Here is a 14,655-nt window from a genome sequence, read left to right on the forward strand (position 1 = left end):
TCCTAGAAAAGATCTATGTGGTCACTCAGGGTCAACACTGACTTGATGGTACATAATCGAAAAAAGTAGAAAGGATGAAGAGTTTGGTTTTATAATTCTTGAATGCTGCTCACTTAAGCTCCCTTGTTCTATTGCTTTTAATATTGAATGTTTGCACTAGCTATTTTGTATTAGGGCAGAAGAGGTTCCAGATGCTTCTGTACTAAAACTTGCAGCAAAACTAGCCTGGGTTTATGTGTTTATTGTGATTTGTTATAGTGATCTGTTTTGTATTTATTTTTGATTTTGTTTTTTCGTTATTTTTTATTGATGTATTCCACTATAATTACAATTTGTGAGTGGGGTGGCCTTATAAAAACATCCCATATTCCATTCTCAAACTTTACATCAATATTTCTGCAGTTTCACTTAAAACTCAGTATTATTTCTGTATCATGAATCACATACCCTAGCACAGTTTGGGTAGAACTAGATATATGATTGCTGTTAAATAAATATTACAAGGTTAGGTTATGCTTTTAGTCAACTTTTAAAAACAAAACACTAACACGTCAGTTTCTAATGTACTGCATGCATGTACATCTATACATGGGAAAATAAAACAATCTGAATTTGGCATTGACATAAGCAGCTTCTTGATTGTCTAATGGTTGCTCAGTTTATGCAACTTTTTGTGTAAGAGCTTTGGAATTGGATGTCATCAATAGGCTAATGACACCAGCTCTTCTAATCTTCTTATCTTCTAATCCAGGGTAGTAATCAGTACCAACTGAATGTTGTCTAACCTCAGTAATGAGTTCGATGGGAGAACAAACTGAAATGAAACCCAGAGAAGTTGATGGTGTGTTGGTAACAAAAAAACTGATCTTGGGGTTGAGATAAAGTTCGCTCAGGATAGCTTTGTGTTCTCCCAGAAAGAGCAGCTTTGCAGCTTATGAATGCTCCTTGATCCCAAGCTGTCCCTGGATTTGCAAATGGTGGCTGTGTCTAGGAACACTTTTCCAGCTAGTGTACCAACTGTGATTCTTCCTGAGTTAGCCAGACTTAATATCAGTTATCTATACTTTGGTTATCAACCATCTTCATTACAGAAAAGTACTGTATGTGGGCGCATTCTTGAAAAGCTTCCAGAAATTGACATTGGTACAAAATGTGGCAGCCAGACTAGTGCAAATATAGGGATGACCAGTCCTATATTGAAAGATATCACTAGCTCCCAGTTGTCTACCAGACCATACAAGGTATTGGCACTGACTTTCAAGAACCTAAATGCTTTAAGCCCTGACTATGTCAGCCCTTTGAAGTAGGCAAGTTCAGGAAACAGACTTCTGGAACACTACTTTATTGTCATAGGATAAAATAACAGAGAAAAACTGGCAGAGATTGTCTTTCCCCTCTTATACTAAAGGGAATAAAAACAGGCCAAACTTGAGTTTTTTCTTCACCCCCTCCTAACTATCCTGGCTAAGCTGATGTTTACATAAAGGTTGCTGAATTCATTCTTCAAGGCCATCTCGGTATTCCTCTATGTGCAAGATCACTTGTCTTATAATGAACCTTCCCGGTCTCTCAAATCAACCACTTTGAAGATACTTCCACTGCCAGAATTAAGTCCATCAGGTATGCCAGAAGGTTCTTTTCCTGTATGATTCCCAGGCAGAAGAATGTACTCCCTAGGGAGATGGGTTTGGCCCTTAATACCCCAATATTTTGGAGGTTGGTAAAAGCACATTTCTTCTACCAAGTTTTAAACTGTTAGATTTAATTGTTCACATTGGAATTTTATCTGTATATTGGTTTCATTGTCACTTGTCTATATTTTATATTCTTGTTACTTTTATAGATAGAAAGGGAAGATTTAAATCCAATAAATAAATAATTAAGAAATGAAATTAGTTTGAAGAACTCCTATCAAAAATCTGTGCTAAGAAACATCTACTTCTGGAAACGCAAGAACGGGAAGAACTTGTTCTTTTGATCTAGTGTTCCCCTTTACAATACAACCTTGTGCTGTTCATCAGAGAGTTTGTGCCCTCCACTGAACTTGTTAGCAATCAGCCAGGCACAGCATTTTTGGGATAGCAGAATACTGAGTTTCTGTAATTAAAATGAAAAGAGCCTGGCAACATGGCTCTTTCATTTAAAATATGCCCAAAGCTGAGATATGCTGGATAGAAGGGTGCATCATCTATATTTTAGCAGACAGCACTGAACACTTCAAAGCTGAGAAATATATGAAAGAATACAATAATACACTCCATTATCTTATCACTGGCATTCTTCTTGCTGTCAACATTGTACACAGCACATCTTGCAGCAGGAAATTTATTGAATAGGCCAATTCAAAACTAAGCAATTTTTCATAATACTGCACTTTCTTTATAGTTTAGTGTTATTATTATATAGGAATTATACCCTCCAGTGTTTTTAATTTGTGGTAGTAAAATATATAGTCTTTTATCAACCAGTCATTCTGAAGAAAAAATGATCTGGCAAAACCTTTATGCCAGTGCTATGAGTACTACCTTACAGCTGACGCTGAGGGGAGGCTGGCTCAGTTATTTCACCTAGTCAAATCAATTCCCATAATCCATTCAGGCAGGGACATAGAATACTTACAGAATTTTGCTAATTATGCTCCGTATAAATGCTCCAACCAGGCATGTGTCCTCGCTTCAGTTGTATGCAAATATTTTCATCTCTCTTTTAAATACTAGCTTAATAGGCATTATAAGGCTATCTTGCCTCATGAAAACACCCTCTTTGCTTTCCTATTTGGAATAAAAATATTCTTGGTATCTTTGTATTAACTATGTTGGCACACAGCTAAGGCATTCATTTATACACATACATTCCTAATATTCAGGGCTGACTTCTGATTTTTTCCCTGAGGATATAAGGAATGTGGTCTTGACTTCCCCTTACTTAGAGATATCTAGGCCAGCCTGTGTAGCTCACATGACCTTTACTGCTTACTTTTCTGCCTGTTTGCTCATCCTCAGACCAATGCTGCAAGACAGCACATATCACATGAACAAAGAAGACACATGAACACCTAAGTGCCAACATTTCAGAACTCAATACAGGGACATACTGTAGTTATTTCACTGATGGGCCTCATACAGCACAACGTGCAACATCTTTCGTTCCACAAATAGACCCACTATGTATTTGATTTCTCAGGGCCTAAAGGGAAATAGCCTTTGGGAAAATCCAACCAAATATTCAAATATTTCTGACCCCAGAAATAAGCAAGGGTGCTATTTCCTGCATGTCAATGCAGAAGTAAGCAAGGGAATTACTTGAATAAATCTGTTCTCTGAATGCCTATTCAGAATGAGTCTTGCCAAATTCAGTGCAGCTAACCATGAATAAGATTGTAGGCCCCTTACAGAAGATTAAACAGTAAGCTTGCCACACAAATAACACAAGAGCAGATTCTTTACAAGCACACAAACACACACACACACCTTACAAAGCCAACAATGGAAACACTTTTTTCAATATATATAAGATCAGGATAAATTAGTATTTGCACAGTGCAACAACAATATGCCTGTTCAAATGCCAATTGAGTTCAATGAAGCTCATTTCCAGGTAAAAATAGGAGGATTATAGCCTTCTTCAACAAAACTAAATAATGCAAAGTAGCACTGATGGCTTTTACAACTTTGCAGCAGTTTCTGAAAAATGCCTAACCTATTTGCCCCACTTATGACCACTGGCTCATAATATATAGCATAAGGAAAGTATCATAAAGAAAATAATTCATGCTCAGGTTGCATCCACCAGAACTTTACCAAAGTCACTCACTAAGGCCGCTCACAAATCTGACTGCTCCTCTTTACCTCATTTCTCAAGCAAATAATTAAATCCTATGATGCTGGATGTAAAGGAAATAGACAGCTCAAAACTGCAGATTGGAGGTAATTTTTTATATTTTTATTTATTTTTATTTATATTTCAAATTTGTCACTGCCCATCTAACTGTGGAGTGACTCTGGGACGTTTACAGTAAAAATTAGCTTCCAGATAATATTATGCTTCCAGGACAAATTCTCCATTCATGAACATGAGCATGTCCAGAAGAAGCCCCCTAGATGGGAATAATAAAAGGAGTACAGGAGGATAGCATGAAGCCGTTAAAAATAAGGCCCCAATTTCAGCTGTTTCAGGTATAGGGTTTTGCTGTGAGAGTGTACTTTGAGAAATGTGGGGGACCTAGGAAATTTGTGGCAGCTGACAGATTTGCTCATATGAGATGCCCTCTAAAGAGTTTCTCACAGGTTGGCTGATTTTCTGACTGCTTATTTGGTCACAGGCTTTTTCTACCAGCTGCTAATTGACCTCCAGAAGCAGCAAACATGCATTGCCACCACAGGATACTGGCTAGGAGAATGGCTATTGGAAGGGAAGCTCAGGGGAGACACCCAGGAAAGGTTTGGGCCACCAAATCCTACAGCATTTGTTACTTGAGGCAACTGTCTCGCCATGCTTGATGGAAAATATGGCCTTGTTCACATAATCCATGAAACTCAGTCTAATAAGAATCACAGAATCATGGAAAAATATAACATATGAATGCCATTGTCTCTGAGCCGACATCCTATCTATTGGACCCAAGAAGACAACATCTGTACAACAATTAGAGGAGCTGCCTTGTTGCCTTCCATGTCTGGAGATCATGAAACAGAAATGATGGGGAAGTCCTGTTGCTGATTAAACCTGACTATTAATATTTGGGGTTATGATAATTTAATGAAATTTTATCCTACTGTGTTTTTATATTAGTTGCAAATGCTTATTATAAACTCAGCTTCAATTTGTCAAAAAATTATAATGTTATCTTTCTTAAGAAGGAAGGATGATGAGGGATATAGACTTCAATAAGCAAATGAATTCCAGCTGCGACAAAACACCAGAAAGGAGCTTGCTTGTTCTATGTTACTGCCAAGTACCACACTGTGGCTTCCTAGTTCTAAGAGAGTGACAATTAAGCATGCTTGAGCTCTTGACAGTACATCAAAACCAAACCAAAACAATCCAAATACCAGCAACAGTGAGATATCAACAAGGGTCCAATCAATCTGCAGTCATGGCATCTTTTTTTAACCTCCCAATCAATTGACAGGGATGCCCTTTTTTCATCCTCTTGTTCTCCGTTTGTTTGTTTGTTTTTCCTCCAGCTACCCTCTCTTAAGTGTTTATTCTTATCTAAGCTTTCTTTCAGTACAATGGCCAATCTGTAAATTACATAGAAGGGATCTGTCTTGACTTGTCATCTCTCCAAAAAGAATAAGGAAAGGAAAGGAAAGGAAAGGAAAGGAAAGGAAAGGAAAGGAAAGGAAAGGAAAGGAAAGGAAAGGAAAGGAAAGGAAAGGAAAGGAAAGGAAAGGAAAGGAAAGGAAAGGAAAGGAAAGGAAAGGAAAGGAAAGGAAAGGAAAAGGCAGCACTACCAGGATTTTCAATACAACAGGAGCAATACAATGTGATATTTTTAATACCGTTATCACATTACAGATTCTGTGGCTGTGATGTCCTACACAGAGTACACTAAACACAAGATTTAATAGATCAACTGCACCATAGGCTTATATGGCTTCTCAGTCATGGTCTTGTTTATTTTTTAGGTTATCTATAGTTAGGAACCAAACTGATAAACCTTTAGGCTCTTCTCTTTACCTCCTCATATACCCTTTCTTGGACATAGAATTGCAAAATAAGATGAAACTGCTAAAAGACTGAAGACGGTAGAATATAAACATCTACAATCAGTGATCCTATAAAAATGACCACCAGTAACAACGTATGATGTATTTAGACAATGAAGAACAGAATGAAGATTAAAAAGATTGTCCGGGGCAAACGTTTTTAATCAGATTGGGAGCTCCTGACCTTCCACACCTGACATGTAGGCACATAAACAGTAAAAAAATGTTATTGTAGCAAACACAATCTCAGACTCACTATAGCCTAGCAAAGGATGTCACAATGACAGAAAAAAAAAATAGTTCTGGTGCTGTTAATGCCAGGATTAGGTGGTGGCAAAATCTCTCTGATTCTGGATTTAATTCTGAATGGAAATGCTGGCCTGCAAGTATCACAGAAACATGGCTGAGGGAACAAGATAGAACTTTTCTCTCAGCCATACCTACTGGGGTACTCCAGGGTGCAGTAACTTATGACTGAAGAGTGGAAAAGGTGAATGAAGTGTAGAAAATTTCACTTGATGGTCAAATGCTACATCCAACAGTGCCAGTTCTAAATGCATGTTATTAAGATTGAAAGACTGAAACAAAATAGAGATTCTACTTGTGTAGCATCTACTCTGCACTTCTCCATGCAGTGCAGTTAAATCCAGGGTCAGCTATGGAAACTGGAAAGAGTTCAAACTGGTTTCCTAAGAATGTTATTTCAGGTAGCCAAATGTGCGGCTGACACTGCCCTACGTTTGGAGGCAGGGTTTCTAACAATGGAAACAAGGGTATGGCGCTTCGATACTGAATCTGGGGAAAGTGAACCAAAGCAATCAGAGACCCACTATAAGCATTCTTAATAAAGACTGAGTGGCTTTAGGGCAGAAGCAATAGGGCAGAAGAGGGTGTCATAACTGTGGCAACCTCTCGTTCTGTAGTTTTGGATTCTTTCCAGATTGTGGATTTTGTGAATGTGTACTGGGTGAGTGGTGAGTATCATCTCCTGCTTTCCTGAGCTGTACCCCTTCTGGCAAGGAAAGGAAGAGGACTGACTTCATGATCAGAGTAGGAAATTAATTTTCCTCGTAGGAGCAGAATGTCCATCCCTGCCTAAATGAAGTAGTGATAAGACAGTTATTAAACCAAACTTACTATGACCTGGAAGAGCCAGGGAACTAGGTACCAGTTCTGGCTAAGGTGATTGAGAAAGTGGTAGCCTCATACTCTATGCATATCTAGAAGATACAAATTATCTGTACTAATTTCAAATTGGCTTTAGACAGAAAATAGGCTGCTTTTGCTCCCTTGATGGATGACCTGTGCCGGAAACTGAGTGAGCTGTGTAGCCTTATTAATTCTTTTGAGTTTTTGGCAGCTTTCACTACCATAGTGGCCCTTGGCCCTGTTTACAGTGGTTCTTATTCTTTCTTATTTGTTTTGACTACTGTTTGACTCTTGTCACCTATGCTATTCAATATATACATGAAATTGCTGGAAATAGTCATCTAGAACTCTGGAGTGTCCAATCAGCATGGCACCCAGCCCTGCTGTCTGACTCCATCTGATTCCTTTGACTAGTGCCTACTTTGGATAATGGACTAGGCAAGATGAAATTAAATGTAGACAAGGTGGAAGCATTCTTGGTCACTAAGTAACTGGGCTTTAAAACTGGGATTTTGTATCCTCTGGATGGATTTTTATGTTCCTGAAAGGACAGGTCTGCCTACCAGGAACATACCTTAATCCCCAACTATTGTGGTACAGAGAGACTTATGCAGAATAATTTGCATAACTACTACATGTGGAATGCATGAGTTGGAACTCTTCCTTGCTTAGTCAGACACATCAACAGTTACCCATGTCTTGGTGATTGCAATGTACTCTACATAGGTTCTTCTGGAGTGTTTTCTTTTTCAAACTAAAGATGGGAAGGGATTCTGAATGAGGACTCCCATTCCCATTTATAATCCTTCAACACTTGCTCAGAAGACCTGTAATTGCCATTTTAACCTTTTTTATCAGGGTTTTAATAGTGACAACAGCAATAAATAGTCCCTAGAAGACAAAACACTCCATCACTAACCGTAAAAAAATATCTCCAACCTCCTACCCCAAATGTTTAATTTACTGCAACTTTAGGGTGTTTGTAGGAGGATTTAAGGGAGGAGATAGGACTGATTTATCTATGACTCCTATTCCAACCTTTAACCCCTTCCAAATTTTTTTTAAAAATGGGCCCAAAAATTCAGCACAGCCCAGTCCTGCCAGTGACACCATTAACTTCCTGCAGCCCTCTAGAAGGTTTGGAGGCTGTGTGGCAACCCTGATCTCTCAAGCACATCCCATCCCTGACTTACAGCCTGACTCTCTGAGGGACTGCTTATCTTGATATCAACTTGTCCAAACAGAGATCTCCACAGAAGAATCCCTCTCTATGTCCCTTCTTTCTGAAGTTGTCAGGAACATTGGGGAGAGCTTTTCCCTACTTTGTTCCCAAGCTATACCATGGACTTGCTCAAGAGCTGCGTTTGATCTGTATTTTTCTGTTCTCAGGAAAGGAAACAAGATCTTCCCCTTCAAATTGTTTGAACAGGTTTACAGTGATTTAAAGTATCTAGAGCCTATTTTAAGTATGTATGTATGTAAGTATGTATGTATGTATGTATGTATGTATATATTGGAGTTATATGCTGTACAATCAATACCAACTTTGAGCAGCTTACATACCCTATATTTGTAGTTTTTTGAAGTTTTGTAGGGTTTTTTTTTGTATTTCTGTTTTACAAAAAAACAGTCATAGTTTTTAAATGTTTTTATGTTTTTTACCTGTGAGCCACCTAGAGTCACTGATAGTGAGATGGGCAGTGTATAAATTTGATTTATAAATAAAATAAATACATTTGTAAATAAGGTTAAAATATACAAGACCTATAATAAACAACACTATATGCAACTGTGCAAATGAAGTTTAGCTCCCAAATCAAATGAAATTACTTCAGTTAACAATCTTTGACAAGACCAAGAGGCTTTGTTTGTCTCCCCCCCCACCATCGGTTCTGGGGACATTCTATCTTTAGTCTTTAATAGGATTGCACTTCCCCATGTGAGATTGTCATGCAATCTGGGGATCCTCCTGGACTCACAACTCCTGCTCAAAGAGCAGGTGGTAGCTGCGGCCAAGAGGGCCTTTGCACAGGTACATCTGGTGTGCCAGTTGTGCTCCTTCCTGGATCAGGAAGCTCTTCAGACAATCATTCATGCCTTGGTCACTTCATGGTTGGGTTACTGTAATGTGCTCTACATGCAGCTGCCCTTGAAGACCACTCAAAAGCTACAGCTGGTCCAGAATGCCATGGTGCATGTAGTGATGGGTGTGTCATAGTATGTGCATGTATCCCTGCTGCTTTGAGAGCTGCATGGGTGCAATTCAAGGTGCTGGTTATCACCTATAAAGACCTTCATGGCATAGGGCTTGGCTATCTGAGGGACCATGTGTCTTTGTATGTTTCAGCCCATCTGGTGAGGTCAGCTAGAGTAGGTACACTCCAGGTCCTGTTGATTAAGCAATAATCAGCACCTTGAAGCTAACCGGTAACCAGTGCAGCTCTCAAGATATTGGAGCCACAGGGACAGATCATGAAGATTGTTGTTAGCTTCCTGAGTGTATTATGGGCCAAAAAGCAGAACATAAACTTAAACAACAATAATAACGACAACATGCAGTGACCAGTTAATGGTTTAGTGGAATTAAAGTATAAACAGATATTCTTGTTGATAAAAATATTTTTCCTTTAAACTCTGTCAGGATAAACACATCTTTCAGTAATATCAACAGTAGCAGTTTCCTTAAAAATGAGGAAAACCTGTCCTTGTTTCATCCCAGATGGCCTCCTGCTTTATCATAATATAGATTCATCTTTATATACCCTTATGTCAAATGAATCAGCACTAAAGGACAATGCATCAAGAGGCTGTTGTGCACCATTGGAGCATTCAGGAGAATAAACTAAATCAATACCTTAACTTGAGTTATAGGGCTGGTCCCTCTCTTTTCATTTTTCATCCCAGTTGGTGAGAGCGTCCCTGTCGTATTTGGCGGCTGAGGCGTGGAAGGCATCTTGGCGCCAGGCGATACCTGCATGCTGGCCAACTGAGCGGCATAGAGTTGCTGCAAAACAAGAACAGCTTTTCTCTTTTAGAAGCCCTGATGCAGAGATTCCTAAATGGCAGGTGTTGTGTTTGGGGTTCCTGGAAATGGGGCATCATATCTAGCCAGCACGATCAAAGGTACAGAAGGGAAGAGTTCTAGATTAAGGTCCAAATGGGGGGGGGGACTTGAGAGTTGTCTGGGTATCACACCAGCAGTGGTTAGTTTTGTTTTTAATACCTTGCAGTTTTTCACTGACATGAAGCAATCAGTTATTGCTGTTTCTGCCAGTAAGTATAAGAAATTGCATATTCCATCTTTTAGTTGTTAATATAGAAGAAAGTATAAAATGTTTGTAAAGTTAGTAAAAATATTACTATAGAGTTTATATTTAACTTCTTAAACTTTTTAGAGAACAGATCCCTGTCAAAAGAAGCACAATTAAGTCATATACTCTTAAAACATTATGCACTGTTTGTTGAACAAACCAAATAGGTTTAATTTTCCCTTAACAACCAGTCTTAAAAACCTCACCTTAATGTAGCAATAGCAATAATTCTACCATTATAAACAGGGAAGAGCCTATTCCTCTCTCACAAATAAACCTATATAACATTTTCCTTATTAGTAAAACAAATGAAAAAACAGGTGGTTTGTATGTAATTTCCAACTTTACTATCATTTAAATGGACAAATAAAAAAAATTATAGTAATCCAAAGCAGACCTTTCAGCACATATAATTAAACGAAAGCTTAATAAAGAATAATTTGCAAAAGCCAGATGTGCTTATGTCATAATGGTTGCTTTTTTTGGAACAATTTTTTTTAAATATAACAAATTTCCACAGAAATGAAAGTTAGAGAACAGTGTATCTACTCAATGACTCACTGGCTAGACAAATGCACGTATGGGGTCAAAGTAAGTACTCTGGATCTTTATAGAAAAAATATTGATGCTCTCTTTATTTTACTGTAGTGCTCTAACCACTAGACTACAGAAAGGCCGGTTCACTTCAGACTGTGTAGATTCTACCTAGCGCTGGCAGCACCAGACTGACTAGTCTATTCATTCTAAATTCCACTACTGTGTCATGTAGACCTACTCAGAGAGAATACAAGCTTTAAGAATTTGCTATAATTAAAGATTTAGATGAATACTGTGGTTGTTGCTTCTCTGATCCCACTCTTTTTTATGCACAGAAATTACATGCTCTGCCAATGAAATCTGGAATCCTTTTGCAGTACATAAACTAGTATGATATTCTTAGGGTAATTCTTTATTAGTTTCATAGACTACAACATTGTTCAAGAGCAATTGCAAAATCTTTGGGTATATTATTTCCTAGACAGGCTAAACTGGATTACAATAATAGAAGAATACAACTGGGAGAAATGTAATGCTATAAGAGGGCATATATTTATATAGTTGTGTCTGTACTTATTTGTTTACTTTAAAAAGTTATACTTCTCTTTTCCTTATATAGATTATATTGCTGTGAAAATGCCACGATCCATCTACAGACACTCTTTACTTGGGAACAAAAAATTGAAGGGGTAGGCAATGTTTTCTAAGTTTGTAACTTGTATTAGCAAAATGTTTTCCCTGCCATGATTTAGATGTCACATCTTGCCCCAAGAACTGGTCAGAATGGACCTGAATTGAAATTCAGTTTTCTCACATTGTCTTCTTCAAGGCATATCTCATATCTACAGTACTTGTGTCAGCTATGTTTTTTGAGAGTCTGGAGATATACTTAATATGGATTAAGAAAAGAAAGTACATGACCAAATGAACTTTTATACTTTGGGCAAATCTATTCAAGAATGTCAAGGCAAGGCAGCTGAGTCATTCTTAGTCCAAGAGCAATATTTTTCAGAGGCAATTTATCCTCAAAGCAAGGCAACATATCAATCATCTCTAAAGAGATACAAGGCTAAAATAGAACCACACAGAGTCTCCTGTATCATTAGCAGCTCATTTCATATGATCTGGTTTTCAGCATCAGGGAAACACCTAATTGGTAAAGCAGTCCATAATTTCTAAAGCATTTTGTAGCCTGATTGTAAAGAAGTATTCTTCTCTTCACTAAAAATAACCCTCATATCAGTGTTTTGCATATGGTATGCTGCTGTGGGGTTAATAATTGTGATCATATTGGCCACTGGCACTTAATCCATTTTCAGTGACTAAAATATTGATCAATGTTATGCACACATATATTGACAACTGATGCTTCAACAGAAATATTTTCCATTGGAAAGTTAACTTCATAGCTCATTTAACTAACTACTACAAAGTCATTAATTTTAATATGGATTAGTCATCTCTAAATGTCAGGAGTCATAACTATTGTTTTCAGAGTAATTATAAATTTTTAATAGTTCTAAATGCTTCTATTTATTTATTGGCTCATAAAATAATAGTGCCATGGCTGGTGCAATAATATTTTCAGAAGAGTTAAAAAAAATAAAACTTGCTTTTGATTTAAATGTGAGGGAAAACCTAAAACAGTAAGCTATGTAGACACTGAAGGACCTCTGCATACTAATCCAGAGGATTATCTATTATGCTGAATATACACTGTTTATGAACCTATAAGTGTGTGTGTTTGTATGTGTGTGTCAAAGGTTTTAACTAAGGGAGTGTCACTTTATAAAGAAGAAATAAACTTGTAGATGCAATTTAGGTGAATACTGAAATTGAGCGTGGGGATCTTATCTTATCTTATCTTATCTTATCTTATCTTATCTTATCTTATCTTATCTTATCTTTTTATTTATTTATTTATTTATTGTTGGATTTGATGTCGCTCAACTCCAAGTGAACCTGGGCAGGTCCCTGTATACTAAATAAGTTAAAACAATATAATGAGAATTAATAGACAACAACAACCACTACAATAACAATAACAAAACTAAGTAAAAAATGAGAAAAGAAACAAGACAGTGAGATGGCAGACAACCCACAACATCCCATGAAAGGGACTCCAGGCAGGTCTTTATGGCCCTCTGAAACACCAGCAGTATGATAGCCATCAAGATCTCAGGGAGAACCTTGTTCCAGAGGGCAGGCACTGCAATAGAGAAGATGCACACCCTGAATCCTGATAGATGACATTGTTTGATTGAAGGAACCCAAAATATGCCAACTCTGTCAGCTCAAATTGGCCAGGCAGACACCATGGGAGATAGGCAGTCCCTGAAATAACGAGGCCTGATATTGTAGGTCATAACCAGCATCTTGAATCACACACAAAAACAAACTGTCAACCAGTGCAACTTGCAGAGCAGAGGCGTCACATGAGCATACCAAGGCACACCCATTACTGTCCATACTGCTACACTCTGGACCACTTGAAGCCTCCGGGTGGTCTTCAAGGGCAGCCCCATGCATTGCAATAGTCAAGCATCCCACTGATGTCTGGTGTTCCATGTATGTGGCATTCCATCAGTCCCACCCCAGTTAAGCCCTTCAGGCTTTGGGACTCAACCATTCCTGTACCCTGGAATGTGGCAGGTGTCACCCAGTCAAAAGGGGCAAATTTTAACCAATCCAGTCAAGATGCCGAAAAAGGGATAACAGATAATGTGAAGATACAGAAAGTTTTAAAAAGATCTAATGAAAGCTGGGTTGTGTCCAAAGTGGCTTGATATGGAGTTCAGCAACATCTATATTGAATAAAATATAATAAAGTAATTTGGAGTAGTCCACTAGTGAAAGCTAGTACTGTGATTTGTGTATGTACTCCTAATATACAAGGAGTATATTATGCAAGAATGTCAAAAATACAGGATAATGGATTTAAGTTACAGGAAGTCAAATTCTTAGTGAAGGTTAGAAGGAAACCTGCTACAATAAGAGCCATGTCACAGTGAAATCAAGCACAGACAGAGGTGGTGGATTCCCCTTCACTAGATATGGTCAAACAGCATATAGCACTAGATATGGACCAGACAGCTATCTAATCGGGGATGCTTTAATTTGGATTACTGCACTGAGGAGGGTATCGGATTTGATGGGCTAAATGATCTCTTCTGATTCTATGAACATTTCATTTAAAGTCAGCCCCATTTCCAGTATATTGAAGCAACAAAAATTAAGTAGAACTGAAGAAACTTGAATAATTCCCTAAATGTAGAGAAGGCTGAGGTTTTAGTTTTTTCTGATTTAGAAATTTAAGGTTTGTGTGGCAACATCCTGTTTTTTTAAAAAAAACCCTGCTTTTTTCTTTAGTTGACAAACAAAAATATTTTCCTGCCTAAAGTACTAGCCAGCAGTGTTTCTCACTTGACTAATTCTAGGTCCTAAATCAACCAAGTTTTCTTCCTTACTTGAGGGACAGCACCTTGTTGATCTGGCAGCAGACCAGTTGGTAACTTCAACTGAAATTAGTCCAAACCCTAACGAAAATTAAATTGAGCTCATCAACTGTTCAAAAACTCTCTTCCATAATATACCAACTTTTAAAATGATTGAATGTATCAATAACTTAATTTGGTGGGTCCCAGAAAGAGAGACTTTTCGGCCATGGCACCCATCCTTTGGAACATCGTTCCCCTCCAAGTTGAGATTGGCCCCAACCCTACCGGCCTTCTGGAAGGCCCTCAAAACATGGGTATGCCATCAGGCTTGGGGATCACATGGAAGTGTGGAGCCTATTAAATGGATGCATGTGTATAAGCTTAGACTGCACTCTCCCGTCTTTTTGTTATTGTCGTTTTTAACTGTTTTTACTGTAATTGCTTTTAATGATTGAATTTTGTGATTTTGTGATTTGTGATTTTGCTAGTTTGTGTTTTAATTGTGTACAC

At 37.9% G+C, this 14,655-nt stretch overlaps 1 protein-coding gene across 16 annotated transcripts in view; it reads right to left on the reverse strand.

Annotated features, from left to right (window-relative positions):
* SOX6 (SRY-box transcription factor 6) overlaps positions 1-14,655 on the reverse strand; it is a 469,019-nt gene that overhangs the window by 62,758 nt on the left and 391,606 nt on the right. For all 16 annotated transcript variants that reach the window (XM_088145996.1, XM_088145997.1, XM_025162930.2 and 13 more), the window contains one exon: positions 9,715-9,864. In XM_088145996.1, coding sequence (XP_088002122.1) covers positions 9,715-9,864 — 150 coding nt within the window. The remainder of the gene's footprint in view (positions 1-9,714; positions 9,865-14,655) is intronic.

Source organism: Python bivittatus, unplaced genomic scaffold, assembly GCF_059951505.1.
Source record: "Python bivittatus isolate LINGU-HERP-01145 unplaced genomic scaffold, Pbiv_v1 ctg000480_np1212, whole genome shotgun sequence".
Lineage (NCBI taxonomy): Eukaryota > Metazoa > Chordata > Lepidosauria > Squamata > Pythonidae > Python > Python bivittatus.